We start from the raw sequence: 27,623 nt of genomic DNA on the forward strand, positions 1-27,623 counted from the left end.
TGTCCATTTTAAGAACTGTCCAGAGTAGGAGAAAATCCCCATAGCAAACATAATGCTGCTCTGGACAGTTCCTAAAATGCACCGAGATGTCAGCAGAGAGCACTGTGCTCGTGATTCAGCAGAGAGCACTGTGTTCCAAAAAGAAATACATTTCCTCTGTAGTGTTCAGCAGCTAATAAGTACTAGAAGGATTAAGATTTTTTAATAGAAGTAATTTACAAATCTGTTTAACTTTCTGGCACCAGTTGATTTAAAAAAAAAAAAAAAAAAAAAATTCCACCCGAGTACCCCTTTAAAAGCACACCGTGCGGTTGGGCTTTGTATTTCAAGTACATTTTCGTAACTATTTACACACAATGACTAAAATTCATAGCCATATGTAGGTAATGGCTTAATACTCTTTTTTTTATTTTTTTATTCTTTTTATTATTATTATTATTATTATTATTTCTTTATTCATTTTTTTTTAGGATAGGAATTGGTATAAGTTATAATCTATGGAGGCACCAGTATTTATTATTTAGTTTAACTTTAAAGGGGTATTCCATTTTTCATATCAACTGGCACCAGAAAGTTAAACAGATTTGTAAATTACTTCTATTAAAAAAAATCTTAATAGTTCCAGTACTTATCAGCTGCTGAAGTTGAGTTGTTCTTTTCTGTCTGACCACAGTGCTCTCTGCTGTCTCAGGAACTGTCCAGAGTAGGAGCAAATCCCCATAGCAAACCTCTGCTGCTCTGGACAGTTCCTGAGATAGACAGAGGTGTCAGCGTAGAACACTGTTGTCAGATAGAAAAGAACAACTTAACTTCAGCGGCTATTAAGTACTGGAATGATTAATGTTTTTTTTTTTATCAGAAGTAATTTACAAATCTGTTTAACTTTCTGGAGCCAGTTTTTACTGGAATACACCTTTAAGTACTTAACTTTCAAGTAAATTTTCATGACTATTTACACACCACTGACTAAAATTCATAGCAATATATAAGTACTGTAATGGCTTAATACTCCTTTTCTCTCTTTTTTTTGTGTTTTTTTTTGTTTTATTATTATCATAATTTTTTTATGTGTTTATGCATTTATTTTTTATTTTGGATATGAATTGGAGTTACCGTATTTACCAGTATTTATTATTTAGTTTAACTTTAATGAGGCCTATATGCTGTTTTCTGATTTCTAACAGTTGCCAGAATAAAATTTTTATTATTTTTTTATGATTACTATGTGTTCTATGAATGCTCTGGGAAAACGGGGTTAATTGTGCAGCATCACTATGAGCACGATGACAAGTAAAGTGACATATCTCTGTAGGTTAAATACTCGTAGAGGATCTGGTTCAGGCTGAAGGCTGACATATTGGATATAATAACAAATAATTGAGACATTATGATAAAAGCCCAGTGCTCTGCCTGAAGTGTGAGGCGCTAATTACGAAGCAATAAAACGTGATGAGTTGGCGACGTCTCCCTGGTCATTATTTGGCGTTGCCGCTAAGTACAGGGAGTTCGGAGATTTATTACAATTAATGCCTCTTCACTATTTTATAGCCGGTTTAAATACTGATCTCTACTGCTCTCGTGCAATTCATTGTCTTCTTATGAGTTCGGCGCAGCGCTCTTCGTCTTTCCCTCTTTGCAGAACTATGTATTCCGGCCTTAGACATCTTATCCCTTATTCAAAAGATAGAGAATAAGATCTCTGATCGCAGGGGTCCCGCTGCTGGGACCCCCGCAATCTCAGTGCAGCCCCGGCATTCTGTGCCAGGTGCTGCTCCCGATACCGGGACTTGACGTTGCGGTCTCGCCCCCTCGTGATGTCATGCACCCTCCATTCATGTCTATGGGAGGGGGCGTGACGGCACGTCTCGGGAGCAGCGCCTGGCACAGAATGCGGGGGTCCTAGCAATGGGACCCCTGTGATCAGACATCTTATCCGATGTCTAAGACCAGAATACCTCTTTAAAGACTCGTGTTGAGCGAACTCACAGTAAATGCGGCTCAACCCAATGCTGACGGCTCGGCCATTGATTGCTTTAGTCTGAATAAAAAAAGTTCCACTTTGAAAGTGCTTCTGTTGCCTGGAAAAGTCCAGGATGACACTTTTAGGTCTTCTAGGACTGTATTCATCTTTGTTAACATTTAAAAAATAGGACTGATATAGGCAGACTAAAGCAATCAACGGGCAAGAAATCAGGTTTCGGTGGCTGCAAAGTTCATACAACACTATGTAAAGGGATATCCTTTTTTTAAGAACTGATCCTGGGGGGTCCAACCTCCCAGAAGAAATCTCTTCTCAGTAGTGAAGTCTTAGGCGAGGCATTACTGCAGGGTCCTACCAGAGTCTATGATTGGCTGAGCGGGCAGTTACTGCCCAGATGAGTACATTTCAAAAAATGGGGGTCGGAGCATTCAGCGGGAAGAGTTGGGCCCTGTTCTGGAGATCGCAGACCCCCTGTTATCAGACCCAGAATAGGAAATATGTTTCTATCACTGTCCATATGCCATTTTAAGGCAGAAGTAGTTTATCCCATCAGGACCCACTATTAGTCAGGGCAGAGAGCAGCTTCCCCATTGATAGCCATCACTGACATGACTAGTCATGTATTTGAAAGGTTGGCATGGGATCCTCCTGTGGTCTCAGCTTTCCCAGTGAATTTGACTTGTTTATTTAGCATATTGGCTGCCCTCTTTATTTAAAAAATAAGTCTTCTTAAGACCGCCTACCTAAATATGGCTCATACAGGGCAGGGACTCCTTTAAAAAGACAGGAGTCCCTGCTTTTGTACACTGAGAAGCAAGTCATACATTGTATTCCTCGCCACTTAGTTAAAGGGGTATTCCAGGATCAAAAAATGTATGATCACGCGATCTCTCTGCAGTACCTGCATTATATGTGGGGCTGCCTCTCCAGTTTCGGTAACCTCCAGTTTTCGGGACTGGAGACGTGACGTAACGGAACGCCCCCGTTGTGACGACACACCACGCACCGTCCATTCATGTCTATGGGAGGGGGAGTAATGGCCGTTATGCCCCCTCCCATAGACATGAATGGAGGGAGCGTGGCGTCACGAGGGGGACATAGCATTACATCATTTCTCCAGTCCCTGAAACAGGAGATTTCCGAAACTGGAGATGCAGCCCCGCATACAATGCGGGTGCTGCAGGGGGATCGTGGGGAGTCCCAGCGGTGGGCCCCGCGCAATCAGACATCTTATCCCCTATCTTTTGGATAGGCGATAAAATGTTTGATCCCGGAATACCACTTTAATATACAAATGTAGCCATGGTTTTTTTGAAGGCATTAACCCAAAACAGAAATGTGATGTGTTGGGAAAGCCCAAGGAGGAATATAAGGCCAGTAATGGAGGAGTAATGTTATACAAACCTGTCTCAACTTCAGGAGTGCAGTACTATATCTGGCTACATCTGTAGTGAGTATAGGTAGTGTATATCTCTGGGTGGCCACACAATCTATGACCGCACATTGTGTACGAGAGAAGTGACTACTGTCAGAGATTTGCCTGAAGGGAATTCCCAAAAATTCAGATTTAGGTGAATCCAAATTTTGGGGGGAAATTCTCACCAAAATGTCAGTCTGTGATGCAATTCACCTAGTGATTTCCAATGTTTCTTTTGGTAATGCAAAAGTGAAATGAAAAGAAACTAGCGGCACTCACTCAATGGGTTCAAACTTCTTTAATCACGGAGGTGTAGGGACGGACATGGCAGGTGTGTTCCACAGGACAAGAGCAACAACGTTTCATGAATTTTTACCCAGGAATAACAATGTATCTTGAACTTGAACCAGATTCTTTGTTGGGTCAATGTATGTAGATGCATCGACCTGATGTTGATCTCTGTTCGAGTGCATTCCTATGTATGTACAATAAGAGTTAAAGCCTGCAGGGCTGTATTTGTGGGAGGGACGTTAGCCTATTTAAGGACCACAATCCCCTATCTTGGGGCATGTCTTGTGTTTGCAATATTCTCTTTTACCAAAAGCACTGCTGTTAGCTCATACGTTTGGAGGGAGAGGAGTTCTCGTTTGAAGCGAGAGGAGTTTGTTTTTGTGGTTACGTACAACGATAGTGCGCCAGGATGGGTAAGTGCTGTTACCCGTTAATACAAGGTAACAGCATGGTTATTTTCCGTGGCTTTTTTGTATGCCTGCCGTGGCTTTACCTGTCATTACTACACTCTGTCCCATGCGGCGGTGTTTTTTTTTACTCATGCTAAATGCTGTACTTGCATTTAGCATTACTGGTCCGTTGCAACATTACAGTGTTCGTTATCTGCTTTACATAGTCATATCTTTAGAATATCCAGCTGTCTCATCTTACCTATCACATTTTCACGTGGGACTTACATCGTATTTTCTGACTCTCTTTCAGAGCATTACCACTCACGCTTGAAAACAATAAAAAAATAAAAAAGCTTAGGTAACTTGCCCATCATACCTGACTCACTCTTCAGGTGGAACTTACTTGCATCACATTGTTACTGACAAGTTTTCAGAGCAATATCATTCACAAAGTACTAGCATAAGTGACATGCCCATCATACCTGACACGTCTTCAGGTGGAAGTTACTTGCATTATATTATTACTGACACGTCTTCAGAGCAATATCGTTCACAGAGGAGTTTAGCATGAAATGTGCGTCAATTGATGAGGCATTACCGATCATTGCTGAGCTGGGTCAGGGGCCTGGTTAACAAAGGCAGACATTGCTGATGCTTTTAAATTATTGCTTGTGAAAAAAGAGTTATGGCGATAGTACGGGGTTAAGTGGGAAGAGCTGTACTATTTTGCAGTCAAATTAATGTTCGGGACGAAAAAGCAGCCCATGGTTGTTTGGCCAATTGGCCATAGCCAGTCATTGGATCCTAGAGAACATGTTGTTCATTATTTAGATGATTTTTTGTTATTAGAAGGTCCGCAGTCTATCCCTCACCAACTCACAGATTTACTTACCTTGTTTCAGCAGTTAGCAGTCCCGGTCTCCCCCACCAAGATAGAAAGTCCTTCCCATGTGTTGACTTTCCTAGGCATAATTTTAGATACAGAGAGGATGGAGGCCAGGTTACCACAAGACAAACTTTTTAGGATGAGAGAGACCATTTCTTGTTTCAACAGATCACAGGTAAGTAACAAGGCCCAATTTCAGAGTCTTTTAGGGATGTTAGCCTTCACTATGAGGATTATACCACAGGGATGGTCATTTATTTCCAGATTACTAGAGGTAATGTCTTCAGCACCCAATCAGGATAGTGAAGTGTCCCTAGGTGCAGCCGCAAAGGCAGATTTAGCGATGTGGCAGATTTTCCTCTTTGATTGGAATGGCCTTTCATTTTTTTCTACCGTCAGTATCTGATTCTTCTCCAAAGGTATTCACTGATGCTTCACCCAGCATAGGTTTTGCAGCAATATGCAGGGCCATACTGAAAGGCATTAAAATAAGACAGGAACCAGACCCCCGTCTCGGTTGCCAGTTTCAGGAGAGGTTGTTTAGAAACATGTCCGATGTATTAGACAAATCCCCCTTTGGGTTCGTAAACAGCTTGGTAATCAAAGCAGCAATATATTTAGCCTTCTAAGGGTTGTTAAAGGGATAGGGGATAAGCAAGATGTCTGATTGCAAGGGTCCCGCCACTGGGACGATCTCCGCTCCTATGCCGGATGACTGGCGACTGCAGCTGCCACGTCCCCTCCATTCATGTCTATGGGAAGAGCCGTCACGCCCTCTCCCATAGACATGAATGGAGGGGGAGTGGCGTGACATCACGAACGTGGAAGCTGCAAGCCCTTCGTGTTCCGGACAGCGCCGCTGCTGGCCCGGAGATGGCGGTGATCCCCACTGGTGGGACTCCCGCGATCAGACATCTCATGCCCTATCCTTTGCATAGGGGATAAGATGTTTTTCAGCAGAGCACCCCTTTAAGGCCAGGGGAGTTCTCAAATGCCAACCTCAAGTCCACATCCCTGACCAAGTCCCAGTTAGCCTTAAAGGATATTGTGTACGTGTTAAAGGGGTACTCCAGTGAAAAACTTATTTTTTTTTTAAATCAACTGATGCAGATTTGTAAATTACTTCTATTAAAAAACCTTAATCCTTCCTGTACTTATTAGCTGCTGAACACTACAGCGCAAATTCTTTTCTTTTTGAAACACAGTGCTCTCTGCTGACATCATGAGCACAGTGCTCTCTGCTGACATCTCTGTCCATTTTATGAACTGCCCAGCACAGCATATGTTTGCTATGGGGATTTCTTTTTACCCTGGACAGTTCCTAAAATGGACAGAGATGTCAGCAGAGAGCACTGTGCTCATGATGTCAGCAGAGAGCTCTGTGTTTCAAACGGAAAATAATTTCCTCTGTAGTATTCAGCAACTAATAAGTACTGTAAGGATTAAGATTTTTTTTAATAGAAGTAATTTGCAAATCTGTTTAACTTTCTGGCACCAGTTGATTTAAAAAAAAAAAAAAGTTTTTCACCAGAGTACCCCCCCAAGACTTCTAGCACAGAAGTTCAGGTACGGTATTTCCAAACAGGATATGTGGTGTCCTGCACACGTTTTCAATACCTTACACATTGCCCTAGCTGACAGGCCTGGTAATGCACCACTGCTTCCCTTTAACAATACTGCTTTAACGACCAGTAAGTTTATATATCAACTGGCTCCGGAAAGTTAAACAGACTTGTAAATTACTTCTATTTAAAAAAATCTTAATCCTTTCAGTACTTATGAGCTTCTGAAGTTAAGGTTGTTCTTTTCTGTCTAAGTTCTCTCTGATGACACGTGTCTCGGGAACTGCCCAGTTTAGAAGCAAATCCCCATAGCAAACCTCTTCTAAATTGGGCGGTTCCCGAGACACGTGAATGAACAACCTTAACTTCAGAAGCTCATAAGTACTGAAAGGATTAAGATTTTTTAATAGAAGTAACTTACAAATCTGTTTACCTTTCTGGAGCCAGTTGATATATACATATATATATATATATATATATAAAGTTTTGTCCTGGAATACCCCTTTTTAAACTTGATGGACATATATATATTTTTTTTTTTTTGCTTTTTCACCCATACTAAGTATGTAACTATGACAGGTTTGGTGATCTTTTTGGTAAAAAAAACAACTACGGTATGTTTTTCCTTAAAAAAACAAAAAATAATTACATCTAGATTTTTAATTAGATTTTACATTAGTTTATAACATGTCAACAAAAATAGAAAATAGCTTGTAGTCATACAGAAAAGAGAAACAATAGTAGTAATGATACATTGTTTTATCGAAATAATAAAGGACTCCAGTCTGTAAATTGTGTTACCATAAAAAATCTATAAATATTAAATCCATTATTTTTAATTTATTATTATTATTATTATTTTTTTTTTTTTTAGTAATACAATTTTTTAAATCAGTATGCTTTGAAGCGGTTTTAAATATTTTTTCCCAAATGCATCCATAAAATCTGGGAAATTTTGTGTCCGTTTTTGCTAAATAAATGTGCTCTATGTAAGTCTATGGAACAGTAGTTGTCTGTGCACAAAGCATAGTAAAAAAATTAAAATAAATAAAAAACATTAACATCCATAACAATAAGGCTGGGTTCACATGACGTTTTAGGCAATACGGGACCGCATACAGCTGGGGGGGGGGGAGCTAAAACCGTGCGCTCCTGTATCCCTTCCGTTTGCGGCCCGTCCACCATGGTTTTAGGTCTGGTGGGAAAACCCCATAGGGGACAAAAATAAGCCGACCGGAGTCAGCGCTTCACTCCTGTCGGCTCATTGAAATACATTACATACGTGCGGTCCCGCATTGCATAAAACGTGATGTGAACACAGCCTAAGAATAGATGTAAATATTACATCCATTTTTTCTATATAGTGTGTGCACAGACAACGACTTTCTGATAGACTTATAGATGCATTTATTTATGTTTTTTTAAATAAAACACATGTGAAAATACACTACAGTGACCCCCCGACCTACGATGGCCCCGACATACGATAATTTCAGCATACGATGGCCTCTCAGAGGCAGCATCAACATACGATGCTTTTGTATGTCGGGGCCATCGCATAAAAGGCTATCCGGCAGCACAGACTGCTTCAGCTGCCCCCGGATAGCCGTTTACGGTGCCCCGTGTGGTCCGCTGACGATCACTTACCTGTCCTCGGGGCTCCGGCGCGGCCTCTTCGGGATCCCCTGCATCGTCGGCGCTCTCCATCGTCGTCATCACGTCGCCGCGCACGCCGTCCTGTCATCCAATAGGAGCAGCGTGCGTAGCGACGTGATGGCGGCGACGGAGAGCGCGGAAGCAGAGGCCTTGCTGGAGCGTCGGGGACAACCCGGGGACGCGGCGACAGCGATGGACGGCGACATCCAGGGCAGCGGTGACGAGCGGTGACGGTCCGGAGCGGCGGGGACAGGTGACTACAACTTGTCTAACAGTGGTCTACAACCTGCGGACCTCCAGATGTTGCAAAACTACAACACCCAGCATGCTGCGTGTTGTAGTTTTGCAACATCTGGAGGTCTGCAGGTTGTAGACCACTGTCCTATACTTTACATTGCACGGATCCCTCAACATGCGATGGTTTCAACAAACGATGATCCATTTGGAACGGATTACCATCGTATTTTGAGGGACCACTGTATTTGTTCACATATGAAAAATGCAGCCTTTTTTTTATATTTTTATTTTCTATTTAATCAGCTTTAAAATACAGCCATAAATAAATAAGTTGAAACTGCCATTTTTTTTAATAATTTTTTTTTTTACAATTTACAAATACCGTAAATTACAATTTATTGTAATTTTTTTTACAATTTCATAGAGAACACATTTTATTTAAAAATAAAATAAGTTGAAATTGGGACTTTTTTCAATTTATTTTATAAACAGTGTGTTTATTAACTTTCATAGAGCACGTTGCATTTAAAAAAACTTCCTTTTTTTTTTTTTTTTCTTTTTACAGATTTTACTAATGTATTCTTCACGTAATTTTACAATGGCTGAACCCACCTTATGGTCTTTATTTATGATATAGAAATGATCTGAGAAGAGGTTTAAATTGTCACTTACTATGACATGATAAGTAAAAAAAATTAAATTAAAAAAAAAAAAAAAATTTCCTCCTCCTCTTCATCCTCTGTTAATTCAATCTGGTAAATGAGAATATGATAGAAGTTGTGGCCGGTGTAGATCCTATGTGTTAGGTTAGGCCGTGATCATCTGAATTTTTTTCTGTTCTTATTAATCATACTTAAGCACATTCATCTTCTTCCATTCTAGCTAAGCCGAATAATGATCATGATTATTACTTCTAATTAGAGGAAGTCATAGATCATGTAGAACCTTAGGATGAGGCTCATTCATTAACCCCGGTCCATAGGGACACAGGCTAAGCACTTAATCTTTGTCATGTTAAGTTTAGTTTATCCTTCTCTACAATAGATGGTTTTTATGGTTATTGAAATTGAAATAAATAACTTAAAATTGATGAAATAAGAAAAGAAAACCGGCTCTGTCGATACCTCGGTAATATGCAAGAGGGCGAGCCGTGAAATGTTTAATCAATTTTAATTAGTTCCAGTATTATATTAAGCGGCAGTGAATGTATTACTTATATGTTTGACAACTGCAATTATTATTACACATGACGCTTTGTATTTCAATGAGCTGAATCATTAGCAGGAATTTTTCTTGTTTTTTTTTTGCATTTAATTTTTATTTATTCATTTTGGAAATGTATTTTTGTAAACATGTTAATAATTTAATTAATCGCGGTAAACACCGTAATAAGCTTTGTAATATATCGTTCCTCTTGCCTGGGTTTGTAGCTTTGCATTTTGTTAGATTCCTTTTAACTCTTTATTTCAGCTTTTGATGGGGGGGGGTTTGACGGTCTGTTTTCAAAGATCAGTGGCGCATGGAGACTTAATTTTCCGGCAGTGCTCCATGGCTAAAACATGCTAATAAGTTGTCATCCAAATAGAAAGAGATGATGTCATATAAGCTTAGGAAGGGTCTCTCATACGTAGACAGCTGTTTTGGGGTTCTTGCCTCTTGTGGGTACAAAGCCGGGTGCTGATTGGATACAAAGATGCAGTTCATGGGGACTGGTTCATGGGGACTGGTTCATAGGGACGAGATAAGTAATATATGAAGTCTAGAGTTGAGCGAGTCGAGCCCCCGAAACCCAATTCGATCTGAACTTTGGGAGGGGGATTCACGTCTCGACGAACTTTCGAACATTACCATGTTTGTGTATACAGCTCAGCCCAGCAAGGAAGGAGTTAATTAGTGCTGCTGAACCCTAAGTTAGCTCCTTGAGGAGGAGGTCAAGAGCATTCAAACATTATACAGCCATCTATATGGCTATATAATGTGTACAGTGAAGAGAGTGATACCCAGACCATCTCGTAGCACGTCCGAGCCTCTTCTTGTGTAGCTCCACCCCTAGTGATGTCATTACAAGAGGTGGGGCTACACAAGAAGAGGTCCGGACCAGCGACAAGATGGTAAGTATCCCTCTTTACTGTTTACATTATACAGCCATATAGATAGCTGTACAATGTATACAGGGCCGTTTGAAGGAATTTGGGGGCCCCAAGCAAAATGGACATGGAGGGCCCCCCCCCCCCTGATGTTCACACACGTCACGTTCTAGGGCCGACCAGGACCTAGTAATGCCGGCCCTTGAGTTCTGGGAGCAAGACGTGTGCGAACATCGATTTGCGGCCCCCACGTTAGGTGCAGCACAGTTCCCCCCACGTTAGGTGCGACACAGTTCCCCCCACGTTAGGAGCGTCACAGTTCCCCCCCATGTTAGGCGTGGCACAGTTCTCCCCACATTAGGTGCGGCACAGTTCCCCCACGTTAGGTGCGGCACAGTTCCCCCCATGTTAGGTGCGGCACAGTTCCCCCCACATTAGGTGCGGCACAGTTACCCCACATTAGGGGCAGCAGAGTTCCCCCCCACATTAGGTGCAGCAGAGTTCTCCCCACATTAGGCTAGCAGTGTTCCCCCACATTAGGTGCAGTATAGCTCCCCAAATTAGGTGCAGTATAGTTCCCCCACATTAGGGTCAGTATAGTTCCCCCACATTAGGTGCTGTATAGTTCCCCCACATTAGGGGCAGTATAGTTCCCCCACATTAGGTGCTGTATAGTTCCCCCACATTAGGTGCAGTATAGTCCCCCACATTAGGGGCAGTATAGTTCCCCCACATTAGGTGCTGTATAGTTCCCCCACATTAGGTGCAGTATAGTTCCCCCACATTAGGGGCAGTATAGCTCCCCAAATTAGGTGCAGTATAGTCCGACACATTAGGTGCAGTATAGTTCCCCCACATTAGGTGCAGTATAGTTCCCCCACATTAGGTGCAGTATAGCTCCCCAAATTAGGTGCAGTATAGTCCCCCACATTAGGGGCAGTATAGTTCCCCCACATTAGGTGCTGTATAGTTCCCCCACATTAGGTGCAGTATAGTTCCCCCACATTAGGTGCAGTATAGCTCCCCAAATTAGGTGCAGTATAGTCCGACACATTAGGTGCAGTATAGTTCCCCCACATTAGGTGCAGTATAGTTCCCCCACATTAGGTGCAGTATAGTTCCCCCACATTAGGTGCAGTATAGTCCCCCCACATTAGGTGCAGTATAGTCCCCCCACATTAGGTGTAGTATGCTCCCCCACAGACATACAGCCTCCTATGCCTGATTACTGCCCTACTTCAGTGCTCCGACCACTGCTCCTCTGGTCCGGCCACCATAGCAGTAGGTCCCGGGACTGGAGGAGCGGTGGTCGGAGCACTGAAGCTGATGTGCCGCTGGTCACTTACCATGCTAGCCATTGCTGTCTCCTGGTGGGGGACTCTTCTGTCTCCTGGTGGGGGACTCTTCTTTTCCGGGGAGATGCTGATTTGGCTTTTATAAATAAATATGTAAACACTCTGGGGGATATTTATCAAAGGATTTAGACTGTTTTTTCCTGTCTTAATTTGGCGCACAGAAAGTCGCAGTCTAAATATGTGCGACTTTTTTTGCGACTTTTGCTCTAGAGGATTTTTAGAACATGATGCATTCTAGTCCATTTTAGACGGAAATGCATTGGAAAATGCATTGGTGCTGAATTTATCAAAAGCGACTTTCAGACCATGTTGGAGCAGGTTTAAATACAGTCTAAAGCACAGATCCCGAAGTCTGTGCACAGAATTTATCAAGAGCCATGCGCCTTTTGATAAATTAGGCGCACAATAGACCGGCCTAACACTCTGTAGTTTGGTCTATATTGATGCGGGACATAGACGACTTTGATAGATATCCCCCTCTGTTTCAAAATAAGTAAATGGTATGTTTGACAAGTTTTTTTGCCATTTTAGACAAATGTTTTTGTTTGTGTTCCCAAAGACCCTTACAATACTATCAAGTCGATAAGGGCATGTGACCTATATCCGGAGATCTGGCTTAATGACTGGTGACAACTGATGTGGCAACTGATGGCAAAGCATGTCAGTTGTCTATAGGTCTGGTGCCAAGTTAATTCTACAGGCCAGATGGGTGAATGCTGCAAGATGTGTTCCTCCATCCGGCATGTCAGGTGATCCACTGGATCGCCTGACGCACCGGATGGAGGAACACATCTTGCCGCATTCACCCATCTGGCCTGTAGAATTAACTTGGCACACTGGATCAATCTGAACTGTCCCATTATAAAGAATATCATTAGGTCAATTTCCCACTGGTTTACTGTGCCGGAGGGAAACTGAGCCGGATCACTGGATATGTGGCAGCGCCCTTAGTCCTGCCAAGTGCCGATACAATTCAAAATAATGCAAACATTGGAAGTATAAAGGAAGGACTTCTCCTTCCTCATAGATTCATCTGAGTTTGGCTCAAAAACTGCAGCCTAATATCCACTCAGTTTTACCTTTGAAGCTGATAAACCATCATCATGTGGCACAACCACCAAGAGTCTCTTTACTATCGCTGTGATCAGTAGGCACTGCTGGCCATCCATATATTTTGTATATGTTTCCTAACACCCCCTGTCACGGATCGGCAGGCTGGAGGTGGATCCTCTGTGTCAGAGAGGGTTTGGCGTGGACCGTGTTGGTGGACCGGTTCTAAGTAGCTACTGGTTTTCACCAGAGCCCGCCGCAAAGCGGGATGGTCTTGCAGCGGCGGTAGCAACCAGGTCGTATCCACCGGCAACGGCTCAACCTCTCTGACTGCTGAGATAGGCGCGGTACAAGGGAGTAGACAAAGGCAAGGTCGGACGTAGCAGAAGGTCGGGGCAGGCAGCAAGGATCGTAGTCAGGGGCAACGGCAGGAGGTCTGGAACACAGGCTAGGAACAAACAAGGGAACGCTTTCACTAGGCACAAGGGCAACAAGATCCGGCGAGGGAGTGCAGGGGAAGTGAGGTATACATAGGGAGTGCACAGGTGAACACACTGATTAGAACCACTGCGCCAATCAGCGGCGCAGTGGCCCTTTAAATCGCAGAGACCCGGCGCGCGCGCGCCTTAGGAAGCGGGGCCGCGCGCGCCGGGACAGGACCGACGGAGAGCGAGTCAGGTACGGGAGCCGGGGTGCGCATCGCGAGCGGGCGCCACCCGCATCGCGAATCGCATCCCGGCTGGAGGCGGTACCGCAGCGCACCCGGTCAGTGGATCTGACCGGGGCGCTGCAGCAACGAGGATGAGGCGAGCGCTCCGGGGAGGAACGGGGACCCGGAGCGCTCGGCGTAACAGTACCCCCCCCCTTGGGTCTCCCCCTCTTCTTGGGTCCAAAGAACCTGAGGATCAAAAACTCAATTCTTTCGTGATGAGGTCCGATGCACATTAGGAGGGGTTCCGTGCGGTAACGCACGGCACAGTCCAATCTTTCATTGTTAACACAATTGATGTAGAGGGGTCTGGCGAGACTGGTCACAGGGATGTTGAACCTGTTGATAAGAGAGGCCAAAAAAAAATTTCCTGCAGATCCGGAATCCAAGAAGGCCATAGTAGAGAAGGAGAAGGTAGAGGCAGATATCCGCACAGGCACAGTAAGGCGTGGAGAAGCAGAGTTGACATCAAGAACTGTGTCACCTTTGTGCGGAGTCAGCGTACGTCTTTCCAGGCGGGGAGGACGGATAGGACAATCCTTCAGGAAGTGTTCGGTACCGGCATAGTACAGGCAAAGATTCTCCATGCGGCGTCGTGTCCTCTCTTGAGGTGTCAAGCGAGACCGGTCAACTTGCATAGCCTCCACGGCGGGAGGCACAGGAACGGATTGCAGAGGACCAGAGGAGAGAGGAGCCGGGGAGAAAAAACGCCTCGTGCGAACAAAGTTCATATCCAGGCGGAGCTCCAGACGCCATCCGGAAAAACGCATGTCAATGCGAGTGGCAAGATGAATGAGTTCATGTAGGTTAGCAGGAGTTTCTCGTGCGGCCAGAACATCTTTAATGTTGCTGGATAGGCCTTTTTTAAAGGTCGCGCAGAGAGCCTCACTATTCCAGGACAACTCGGAAGCAAGAGCACGGAACTGAATGGCGTACTCGCCAACGGAAGAAACACCCTGGGCCAGGTTCAGCAGGGCAGTCTCGGCAGAAGAAGCTCGGGCAGGCTCCTCGAAGACACCACGGACCTCAGCGAAGAAGGACTGGACTGTGGCCGTGGCAGGATCATTGCGGTCCCAGAGCGGTGTGGCCCCAGACAAGGCCTTTCCAGAAAGGAGACCACGGCAGAGTCTAGAGTCCTCATCAAATTTGTCCGGCAGGGACAAGCAGGGGTTAGGAGCGGCCGGTTGCTGCGGAGGAGTTGCAGGAGCCGGCGGAGGAGATGGTTGTTGCAGCTGCTGTGTCTGTGACTGAAGTTGCTGTATCTGCGGCAGCAGCTGCTGTATCTGTGACTGAAGTTGCAGTGTCACGGTGGTCAAGTATGCCAGCTGGTGATTTCGTTGGGTGATCTTTAGGGCTTGCTGGGCGATCACCGTGGAAATGTCGGCAAGACTTGACAGCGGCACCTCAGCGGAATCCATGGCCGGATCTACTGTCACGATGCCGGCTGGCAGGAGGTGGATCCTCTGTGTCAGAGAGGGTTTGGCGTGGACTGTGTTGGTGGACCGGTTCTAAGTAGCTACTGGTTTTCACCAGAGCCCGCCGCAAAGCGGGATGGTCTTGCAGCGGCGGTAGCAACCAGGTCGTATCCACCGGCAACGGCTCAACCTCTCTGACTGCTGAGATAGGCGCGGTACAAGGGAGTAGACAAAGGCAAGGTCGGACGTAGCAGAAGGTCGGGGCAGGCAGCAAGGATCGTAGTCAGGGGCAACGGCAGGAGGTCTGGAACACAGGCTAGGAACAAACAAGGGAACGCTTTCACTAGGCACAAGGGCAACAAGATCCGGCGAGGGAGTGCAGGGGAAGTGAGGTATACATAGGGAGTGCACAGGTGAACACACTGATTAGAACCACTGCGCCAATCAGCGGCGCAGTGGCCCTTTAAATCGCAGAGACCCGGCACGCGCGCGCCCTAGGAAGCGGGGCCGCGCGCGCCGGGACAGGACCGACGGAGAGCGAGTCAGGTACGGGAGCCGGGGTGCGCATCGCGAGCGGGCGCCACCCGCATCCCGGCTGGAGGCGATACCGCAGCGCACCCGGTCAGTGGATCTGACCGGGGCGCTGCAGCAACGAGGATGAGGCGAGCGCTCCGGGGAGGAACGGGGACCCGGAGCGCTCGGCGTAACACCCCCTTCTCATGTGTAAATTATATTACTAGATTAATTGAGAATGGTTGGAATGGGGAATCAGCCAATTATATTTTTGTTAAAAAATGATCTCATTCCTATCCCCAGTATTACACATTTTTGGCTTAATTTTGTTCTGTAAGAAAAAGCGCAAAAGAGAAGACATGTAGTATATAAGCATTATCACAATATCAAATAAAAATTATATCAAAGTGGTTATTGAACATAAGGTGACTTCAGTACTTACCTGCCAAACAGTCATGGAAATGCTTAGCGTGCTTTAGACTACAAACCCCAGGATCCCTTGTTTCTAGGTGTGAGGTAACTTACTCCACCCATTGCAGCATAGCTAGGCCCCCTTCCATGTGTGCTGTGCTTGAAACTACAATTCCCTTCAGCCATGTGGAGAATGAGCTCCATCCCACTCAGCGGTCGCTCCCCCCACTGAAGCACTGACAGGCTACCTTTCAACACCTGACTAGTGCTATAATGTCTCAGGCCGCATTGTAACCTGGGAAATGACCGAGACAACACTAATTTTGTATGCGGTTAAAAATAAACATGGGGGCAAAGATCACATAAGAATTGTGAGATCATCCATCAAACACAGGTACAGACACTATATTATGAACTACACTAACTTTACAGCCCCTGTAGCACAGTCAAATAAAAAAAATTAATCCTGGAATAGCACTTTAAAGTGTACCTGTCACAGAGATATGTCAAAAGTTTTAAATGGCCGGGGTCTTAGTACTGACCCAAACTGATAAGGAGAACATGCAGAGAGAAGTGCGCACTTAGCACATTTTTTCTTAGCACTGTGTCATGTGACCTGGACAGACTTATAATATATGTTTTTGGGCCTGTCAGAGAGTGGGGAGAGAAGCGAGCAGCGAGCAGCGAGCAGTCATCCACTTTTTTCCCTGCTCAGACTTGTAATTGGTCAGGGTCAGAACAGTCAGATCCCAATGGATAACAACTTTTGACATGTCCTTAGGACATGTCAACATTGACAGGTATACTTTAAAGGGGTATTCCGGCTTTTTACATCTTATCCCCTATCCAAGGAACAGGGGATAAAATGTTTGATCGCAGGGGTCCCGCCACTGGGACCCCCCGCGATCTCTGTGCTGCCCCGGCATTCTGTGCCAGGTGCTGTCTCCGAGACGTGATGTCACGGCCACGCCACGCCCCCTCTATTCATGTCTATGGGAGGGGGCATGAGGCCCGTCACACCCCCCTCCCATACACATGAATGGAGGGGGTGTGGTGTGACGTCACATCTCGGTCTTGGAGGCAGCACCCGGCACAAAATGCTGGGGGCTACACCGAAATCTCGGGGGTCCAAGAGGCAGGACTCCTGCAATCATACATCTTATCCCCTGTCCTTTGGATAGGGAATAAGATGTATTAAACCAGAATACCCCTTTAAAGAGTACCTGTCACCAAACCAAACTTTTAACATAATGTTCCTTGTAATTATAAGACACTTTACTCTTTACTTTCTGTACAAATTCTCAACCTATATGTGTTTTTAATGTGATTAAAAAATGGCCACTAGGTGGCTCTGTTCTGTTCCCTGCACAAGTCAAACAGTTTGGTCTCCTCCCGGCCTGGCAGGAAACCAAACTCAGGAAGTGCATGCAAGGCATGGCGAGGCACAGCTCTCACATGCTTCAGTGACGTCACACCTGCTGGGATACGCCCACTTTCTCCTGCCAGGAGCTCACACAATGTGAGCAAGGGGAAAGGTATGATACAGAGCTTTTTAAAGCTCGGAGAATTTTTTTAAGGGCAGAAGGGGTGTTAGGAGTAGTTAGGTAATATAATCTGAGTTACTTTAGAAAATATGGTTTGATGACAGGTACTCTTTAAGGGCAAAGATGGAACCCCCAAACTCTGTTGCCTATTGGGCACCGAACATCTCGCCTGGATCGTTCTTGTTATCGGTAGGCGTCTGAACACTCTCTAGGACAAAAGTTTTTTTGTTGACAGGTACACTTTAAGGCAAGAATGGAACCCCCAAATTCTTATGTCTATTAGCCATAGAACATCTCGTTCCTTCTTGTTATTGGCCAGGGTCTGAACACCTTGGACATGTTTAAAGATTTATTTTGTTTACAGGTATGCTTTAATGTTATGATTAGTCTATATTAATATATATATATTTTTTCAATTTCTTTAGATTACCCCAATTGCAGGAACACATCCTTTACTCGTCTTTGTCAATCCAAAAAGTGGTGGGAAGCAAGGCGAAAGGTATGTAAAGTCCTTGTATTATGAGGATAACTAAATATAAATAAAACATGGACATAAATATAAAGGAACGATTGCTATAAAAATTGACAAAAATGAAGCAAATTATCCCGATTTTTCCTGATTTGCCTCCTCTACATCAAAATATTTTGTCTCATAAGGACATTCTAATCATAAGTGATGACATATTGCTAGGATACACTTATTTTATGATCTGGGACCCCATCGTTCAAGAGAATGAAGAAGCACTAGTGTAGCGACAGGATACCATGACTGTTTTCCCTGCATACTGGTGCTCCAGCCATCCACTGGACTGTAGTACTGCCTTGTTTTAAAATAAGACTCAAGGCTACACCAGCATTGTGGCCCATTTATTATCCTCCCCACCAATTATAAAGTAATTTACGACGTTAGCATATTTCTATTAAACTTTAGAAAATATAAAAAGGAATCTTCTCTATCTGTGTCCATCTTTCTCATGTGTGGATGAGAGATAAATGGCTGAAGCAGGAGCCTCCCCCCTTTTCACTGACTGCAGTAGAAGAAAAGATTGTTCATCCCAGTCCTCATGTAAGCTCCTCCCCTAAGTCTTTCATTAGCTGAAATTTGAATAAATTACCAGGCGATTTACCCCCTTGGCTTTCTGAAGGATTTCTGCAAGACTGTTTGTATCAGAAATGTGCTGTAAATTCTGCAAACTGACAAAAGAGGAAGGGCAAGATTACGGGAGTGGAACCCCCAAACTCTTATATCTATTGGTCATTGTAGAACATATATCAGTCAAATCTAGGGCTTTAACCACATTTTAAAACAGTGTGGAAACTCATAAACTTGCCCATATTGTGGAATCTTCACATTTTTTTTTTTGTAAACTTGTGCGTACATGCAAAACAGGACAGGTCCTATCCAAACTGCGGGGGTGATACCTTACGGAAATGACCGCTTCCTGCATCTAAGCGCACTTCCTCAGTTTTGCTTCTGCCTGTGGGATTGGACCTGTCCTGTTTTGCATGTATGCACAAGTTTAAAAAAAAAAAAAAGTGAAGATTCCACAATGCAGGTGATTGACACTACCTTTATTTCTCTACCCTTTGTCTGAAGGACATTGTCCACACTTCATATTGAGCACCCCTGTAGAATCCTGAAATGGCTCCAAGATAAGCCGTATAAGCACATATGCATATGTGTTTGATCACTTAGGCAGTGCTAGACTCACATCTGCCTCTATAACCCAAAAACGTGGTTTATCATTGCCTATAGGACGTATGTCGGCCAGATCTAGCTCATTCCATTTACTCACTCCTTGTAATAACATCTTAGTGTGACACTCTTAAACTCTGTTGACCAATGCCCATATAACATATGTCAGTCTGGTCGAGAGCACTCTATGTACTCAAACATTATAACCCCATTTTACACCATTGTATGGAACCCCTAAATTCTGTAAACCCTTGCTCATAGAATATACACTGGGCAACATTGTCAAAGGCCAACAGTTCATAGGAATGTATCAGGAGCGTAAGGATGTATCTGGAGGGTAAGGATGTATTAGGAGCGTAAGGATGTATCTGGAGGGTAAGGCTGTATCGGAAGGGTAAGGATGTATCGGGAGTGTAAGGATGTATTGGGGGATAAGGATGTAACAGGAGCTTAAGGATGCATCGGGAGCATAAGGATGTATCGCGAGAGTAAGGATGTATCAGGAGGATAAGGATTTAACAAGAGTGTAAGGATGTATCTGGAGGGTAAGGCTGTATCTGGAGGGTAAGGATGTTTCGGGAGCGTATAGATGTATCAAAAGCATAAGGTTGTATCAGGAGGGTAAGGATGTATTGCGAGTCTAAGGATGTATCTGGAGGGTAAGGATGTATCGGGAGCATAAGGATGTATCGGGAGGATAAGGGTGTAACAGAAGGGTAAGGATGTATCAGAAGTGTAAACATGTATCGGTAGAGTAAGGATGTATCGGGAGGTTAAGGATGTAACAGGAGCGTAAGGCTGTATCTGGAGGGTAAGGATGTATCGGGAGCGTAAAGATGTATTGGGAGAATAAGGATGTATCAAGAGGGTAAGGATGTATTGCGAGCGTAAGGATGTATCGGGAGGTTAAGGATGTAACAGGAGCGTAAGGCTGTATCTGGAGGGTAAGGATGTATCGGGAGCGTAAAGATGTATTGGGAGAATAAGGATGTATCAAGAGGGTAAGGATGTATTGCGAGCGTAAGGATGTATCGGGAGGGTAAGGATGTATCGGGAGCGTAAGGATGTATCGGGGGGGGGGGGGTAAGGATGTATCGGGAGCATAAGGATGTATCGGGAGAGTAAGGATGTATCGGGAAAGTAAGGATGTATCGGGAGGTTAAGGATGTAACAGGAGCGTAAGGCTGTATCTGGAGGGTAAGGATGTATCGGGAGCGTAAAGATGTATTGGGAGCATAAGGATGTATCAGGAGGGTAAGGATGTATTGCAAGCGTAAGGATGTATCGGGAGCATAAGGATGTATCGGGGGGGGGGGGGTAAGGATGTATCGGGAGGGTAAGGATGTATCAGGAGGATAAGAATGTATCGGGAGCGTAAAGATCTAACGGGAGGGTAAGCATGTATCGGGAGGGTAAGCATGTATCGGGAGGGTAAGCATGGATCGGGAGGGTAAGGATGTATCGGGAGGGTAAGGATGTATCGGGAGGGTAAGGATGTATCGGGAGGGTAAGCATGTATCGGGAGGGTAAGGATGTATCGGGAGGGTAAGGATGTATCAGGAGCATAAGGATGTATCGGGGGGGGGGGGGTAAGGATGTATCGGGAGCATAAGGATGTATCGGGAGAGTAAGGATGTATCGGGAAAGTAAGGATGTATCGGGAGGTTAAGGATGTAACAGGAGCGTAAGGCTGTATCTGGAGGGTAAGGATGTATCGGGAGCGTAAAGATGTATTGGGAGCATAAGGATGTATCAGGAGGGTAAGGATGTATTGCAAGCGTAAGGATGTATCGGGAGCATAAGGATGTATCGGGGGGGGGGGGGGTAAGGATGTATCGGGAGGGTAAGCATGGATCGGGAGGGTAAGCATGTATCGGGAGCATAAGGATGTATCGGTAGGGTAAGGATGTATCAGGAGGGTAAGGATGTATCGGGAGGATAAAGATGTATCGGGAGGGTAAGGATGTATCAGGAGGGTAAGGATGTATCGGGAGGATAAAGATGTATCGGGAGGGTAAGGATGTATCAGGAGCTTACTGTTTCTTTGATTTTGTACAATTTTCCTCTTTTTGTTCTCAGAGTTACACATTTGCTGATTATTTATTGTCGAGACACCGCATTTGCCTTTCTATAATTATTATCAATATACCTCATATTACAAGACATTACTTAATATATGAACCGTGAATGTGATCAACAGGGAGCGTTCAGTTTTATTTTACTATCGGATTATGAAAACCATTTTTCACTCTTACAATTTCCATCACATTAATGAATTATTTATCAGGGGTGGAAAAAAAACCAACACATTATATTAGCGGAGATTAACAAATATGCTCCGAATGAGTCCTATGACTTTATTGTTCTATAAAATGCCCATATGTTTTGGTTTTTGTCATTCCATAAACTTGTTGTAAGTTTTCTTTGTTTTTTTTATCTGCAGGATACATAGGAAATTTCAGTACCTTCTAAATCCACGACAGGTTTACAGTCTTGCTGGGATCGGACCTATGCCGGGGTGAGCGGCTTTTGTTCTTGTGTATATGTTTACATTTATATGAATGATATTCTTTATTCTATCTTGGTGTAGTTAATTTTTTTTTTTCTTCAAAAATTAATATTTTCAATTTGTAATTTTACAGAATAAGAATTTGAAAACCACATGAAAGTTTTCCCTTGTTCTGTAATTTATCCGCTCGTATCAACATGTTAAACATGAATAAATGATATAATTATTTGGCGTTCAGGATAATGGCGGTGCCTGTGAATCCATAATGTTTTCAGGGAATAACTGTAGGTTGATTTTTTATTAAAATGAAAATTTTAATATTGATATTTTTATTGATTTGTTTTTCTTTTTTTTTAACTTTACACCAATACAAAAGCTGTAAGAGGTCCTCTATTATAACAAATCTTGTGTCAACGCCTCCTATGGGTCAACGCCTCCTATAGATAAGCCCCTGGACAGGCCATACACTGCTATGGGGCTCTTGAGATAGGGAATCATGGCCTAGTTGGTTCCCTCTGTTGTGGCTTTTGGGTGATAAAATAACTACATTGTTTTCAAACAAGGAAGTGTAGGATCTGATTACGGGTCACACTGACAGTTTTTATCATAGACCCTTCCTTTGGTCCCAATGAGTACTGTACAGAGAGGGGATAGAGAGGACTGTGCAGATGTAACTGTATGACCACACAGTTCTCTCTATGATCATAGAGATGAGTGAAGGGAGGATATAGAGAGCACTGTGCAGCTGTAACTATATGACCACACTGTTCTCTCTATGATCATAGAGATGAGTGCAGGGAGGGGATAGAGAGGACTGTGCAGCTGTAAACGTATGGCCACACAGTTCTCTCTATGATCATGGAGATGAGTGTAGGGAGAGGATAGAGAGGACTGTGCAGCTGTAACCATATGACACACAGTTTTCTCTATGATTATAGAGATAAGTGCAGGGAGGGAAGAGAGAGGACTGTGCAGCTGTAACTGTATGACCACACAGTTCTCTATGATCATAGGTATGAGTGCAGAGAGGGGATAGAGAGGTCTGTGTAGCTGTAACTCTAGGACCACACAATTCTCTCTATGATCATAGAGATGAGTGCAGGGAAGGGATAGAGAGGACTGTGCAGCTGTAACTATATGGCCACACAGTTCTCTTTATGATCATAGAGATGAGTGCAGAGAGGGGATAGAGAGGACTGTGTAGCTGTAACTATATGACCACACAGTTCTCTCTATGATCTTAGAGATGAGTGCAGGGAGGGGATAGAGAGGACTGTGCAGCTGTAACTGTATGACCACACAGTTCTCTCTATGATCATAGAGATGAGTGCAGGGAGGATATAGAGAGGACTGTGCAGCTGTAACTGTATGGTCACACATAATTTTTTTCTATCATCATGGAGATAAGTGCAGGAAGGAGAGGACTAAGCAGCTGTAACTGGATAGGTGATAAATGTCTTATTGTAGGAGGTCCAACCGCTGGGAACCCTGTAATCTCCTGAGCATGCTCTGGTCCCCACGTTCCTGAACAAGGGCATGTGACAGCCCACTCAGCCATTGCTGAAGATGGTGATTGGCTGAGCAGGCTGTCACTTATTCAGGAAGGTGGGGGCCAGAGGGTGCCAAGGAGGAGTAAGAAGCCGCGGACCTATATAGGAGATCACAAGGAGTCCCAGCAGTTAGCTCTCCTGCATTCCCTATCCTGTGAATAGGGGATAAGTGTCTGATAAGTTTAGTTCCCTGTAATACCCCTTTAAAGGGAACATTTATCATGGGGCCCCTTGGTAAAATGTGGAGGTGTTCTCCAGTCCATCTTGATCAACTGAGAAGCAAGTGCATTCAGGATACGAAACCTTTATGAATATTTTTGTCTTTGCTATGATTCCTGGGTCTTCAATCACCCTCTAATCTTCACAATTCTGCTAACTATATCCCAGTGCTACAAAAAAATACAAAAATTGTAAACGTGTGCATTTGTTGCCCATTACCAATACTTTCATGTCGTTGGTTTCTCAGGTTGAATTTCTTTCGGGATGTTCCAGACTTTCGGGTTCTTGCCTGTGGAGGAGATGGGACAGTGGGATGGATTTTAGACTGCATCGGTAAGAGATGGTAAACCTGGCCATAAAGGGAAGATAGCTGGGGAGATGTTTGAGATGTGACGAAGGAGAGAAGGGGTTCTACTATTTGTATTTGGAGAGTCTGGTAATAAAAGAATGCTATTCTAAGGCCAATGAATATATTGGAGAACGGCTTAAAGGGGTACTCCACTGCCCCTGTGTTCGGAAAATTAATTTTCTGAATGCTGTGTGCAGGTTGCGGGGGTTGTGATGTCACGGCCCTTGTGAAGTCAGGCCATGCCCCCTCAATACAAGTCTATGGGTGCTGGTGTGTAGGCTGCCATACCCCCCTACCATAGGCTTGCATTGAGGGTGCCTGGCCATGACGTCACAACTTTGCAGCCCGCACCCAGCATTCAGAACAAAATTGTGGAGCCACACTCCCCCAATGCAAGGCTATGGGAGGGGGCATGGCAGCTGCCACGCCCCCTCCCATAGACTTGCATTAAGGGTGTGTGGTCATAACGTCACAACCCCCGCAGCCTGCACCCAGCGTTCAGAACAAAATGTTCCGAACGTTGGGGCAGTGGAATACCCCTTTAGCACAAAGGAAATGGGGGATCCACTGGTGTGGCTGTTGGGCAAGAAAAAGAAGACAAAATTAAAAGGAAAAGGAAAAGCTAAGGAAAATCCCCATTTTTTTCCTCTTCTTTTTTACTTCCGCTTTTTTGGTATTTCTGGTTTCTTGGTCTTTTGGTTGGGTACATTTGGCCCAGAAAGTAGGACAAATGGACAAATATATTGCCAATGGGCTTGAAGGGCTGTAACTAATGGTTACATTAAGATGTGATACTGGTCCCCCCAACCAAGATTTGAGGAATATGAAGCACTGCATGGCGACCATTGAAAATGGCGGGGCCATCCATGTTATGCATGGTGGGAGAACCTGGTCCTTTTCTTTGTAGCTGCTATCTGTTTTGGTTAATAGATGGGGCTCTGGAGGTCTCCCCTTAAAGAATACCTCTCTTGATCTTGTTAAATGTTATAATCCTCCCAGTTCACTGCCCCCATCATGATAAACCACCCCCTTCCTTTATTTTTATAATTTTTTAGTTTTCTACCTTGATATTGCTCTATATTTCCTGCTCAGTCTCAGTCATATTCACAGACTGGGAAGGGGCGTTCCCCAGAAGGCGTGACATCATCTGAAGCCATACAGGGGAGAACGTCCTCCTTCACTCTGCTGCACAGAGACCAGAGCAGTTCAGTGTGAGATGAGCTATGATTGGCAAAGGCTGCACACAGCCCCCCTCAGCACTCCAGACTGCATTTCTTGATTTTGGACTTCTGCCAGGCCAGCAGGAGTCCAAAGTCTGTGCAAGAAATGGGGGGGGGGGGGGATGTGCTCTGGACAAGTAGAGAGACACCTAGTGGCAGCTTTTTTAAACACAAATAAAACATAGAAAATTTAGAACGAACAAAGTACATTCAAACAATTTTTTATTTACCATAAGGAGTGTTTTTGGTCTCGAAAAAATGCGCCCTTCTCCAAGAGGGGGCAACCTTGATCAAATGCTCCTACAGCGTGAGACACGCTGGATATACATCTTAGATACAATTACCATAAGGAGTGCAAGAGAAAAACGTATTTTTAATGAGAGTGCCCATTTAAATAAATATATACCGGTATATACTCCACTAGGGCATATAAATAGGGTTTGCCTAAGGTTGACATTTATTTTTTTGTGGATAGAAAGACCTTCTAATCTGGTGAGCTGATACAAGACTGTCATAATTTCCCAAACTGGGCCACAAAAAAGGATGGCATTTATGTATATCCTGCCCAAAATGGGCATTCCCGAGGATTTCAGGGGTGTTCCTAGGTGATCCAAGGGATGGGGCTTTCATTTTCTGATTTTGCTTTCTCTAAAATATTCTCCTAAATATTCTTAGCATTATAGTTATTAATGCACTAATGGTTGTTATCTCTTGTTCTCCACAGACAAAGCTAACTTGACAAAGCAGCCTCCGGTGGCTATCCTACCTCTGGGTACGGGCAATGACCTGGCAAGATGTTTGAGGTGGGGAGGAGGTAAAAAAAAAAATTATGTTTTTACTTGTAATAATGAAATATATGACATGAATGGAGGGGGCGTGACGTGGCGTCACGAACACAGAAGCCCCAGGCGTACGTGTTCATGAACACCGCAGCATCGGTCCGGAGATCAGGGGTGTCCCAGCGGCCAGACCCCCCCCCCCACGATTAGACATGTAATCCTCTATACTTTGGATAGGGGATAACATGTCTAGAGGCGGAGTACCCCTAAATTTATGGAAAGGTAAAGGCGGACTAAAATGGCTGGCACGCCGCCAGATAAGACATCAATTTTGTAGTCGTAGAGATATTATAAAACTGAAGAATATAGATATGTTTAACAGTGTACAGTTGCTGTGGACATATTATCCCTGTTAGTAAATTGTATGTAAATCTTATGTGTCCATCCTTACCTTTCTATTATGGGGGAACTCCGCTGCTCAGCTTTTGGAACAAACTGCTAGAGCTGGCGCCAGGAACTTGTGATGTCATAGCCCCGCCCCCTCATGATGTCATGCCCCGCCCCCTCAACGCAAGTCTATGGGAGGGGGCGTGACGACCGGCACGCCCCCTCCCATAGACTTGCATTGAGGGGGCTGGGCGTGACATCATGAGGGGCAGGGGCTATGACGTCACAAGCTGCCGGGTCCAGCGTTCAGAACAGTTTGTTCCAAACGCTGAGCAGTGGAGTACCCCTTTAAGGACCCCAATTTTTCACACTACAAATTCAGTAAGTAATCATGAGGCACTAGCATCAGGCTGCAATTCAGATTACAACCACTTGGTGGCCACACATTGACACATAGGGGGGAAGTTAATAATTTGCGGCATTTATAACATCTTTGGTATATCATAAGTGTCTGTTTTTAGTTTGCTTACTTGCGCCAAATGTATCGAATGATCACACATCTATATATATAAAACTCAACCTGTGTGTGTGTGTGTGTATGTATGTATTAGGGATCCACCGATTTCTGTTTTTTAGGGCCGATACCGATACCGATAATCGGTGCAGGTTAGGGCCGATAGCCGATAACTTATACCGATATTCCGGTATAAGTTATCGGCTATTTAACCCCCTGCGACACCGCTGCAGATCATTGATTTAAAGCGGGCGCTTTAAATCAATGATCTGCAGTGGCTTTTGCGGGGCCATAGACTGCCGCCGCCACCACCCGCTTCTCTGGGCCATCCATCCATCGTTCCTGTAGTGTCCGGGGGCGTTCCGGGTGGAGGGTGGTCCGGTCCGGGCTGTCCTTCTCCGGCGGTCATCTTCTCCACTCCGGGCAGGCTCCGGCCTAGTACGCTGCATAGACGCCGCTGCGCAGTGACGCCCGTGCGCAGCGACGCACCTGACGTCACGGCGTAGCGGCGTCTATGCAGCGTACTAGGCCGGAGCCTGCCCGGAGTGGAGAAGACCGTGGGAGAAGGACAGCCCGGACCGGACCACACTCCACCCGGAACGCCCCCGGACACTACATGAAGGAAGGATGGCCTGGACCACCCCCATTACGGGTAAGTTTAATTTTTTTATTGACTCGGAGGGTGGGGGAGGGGCCCGACCGGTATAGCGGTATGGGAAAAAATCCATACCGGTATACCGCCTAGCATCACGGTGGGGGGTGCGACGTGGGTCGGGGGTGCGGTGCGGCGGGTCGAGGGGGTGGCGGTCGCGGTGCGGTGGGGGCGGTGCGGGGGGTGGGGCATTATCGGCTTATCGGCAAGATAATTGCCGATACCGATAATGCCCAAAATCG

At 44.8% G+C, this 27,623-nt stretch overlaps 1 protein-coding gene across 1 annotated transcript in view; it reads left to right on the forward strand.

Annotated features, from left to right (window-relative positions):
- Nucleotides 1-27,623, forward strand: part of DGKB (diacylglycerol kinase beta) — a 579,157-nt gene that overhangs the window by 261,461 nt on the left and 290,073 nt on the right. The window contains exons 15-18 of the mRNA XM_056518908.1: nt 17,932-18,005; nt 21,646-21,720; nt 23,728-23,813; nt 25,774-25,863. Coding sequence (XP_056374883.1) covers nt 17,932-18,005; nt 21,646-21,720; nt 23,728-23,813; nt 25,774-25,863 — 325 coding nt within the window. The remainder of the gene's footprint in view (nt 1-17,931; nt 18,006-21,645; nt 21,721-23,727; nt 23,814-25,773; nt 25,864-27,623) is intronic.

This window comes from Hyla sarda, chromosome 5, assembly GCF_029499605.1.
Source record: "Hyla sarda isolate aHylSar1 chromosome 5, aHylSar1.hap1, whole genome shotgun sequence".
Taxonomy (NCBI): domain Eukaryota; kingdom Metazoa; phylum Chordata; class Amphibia; order Anura; family Hylidae; genus Hyla; species Hyla sarda.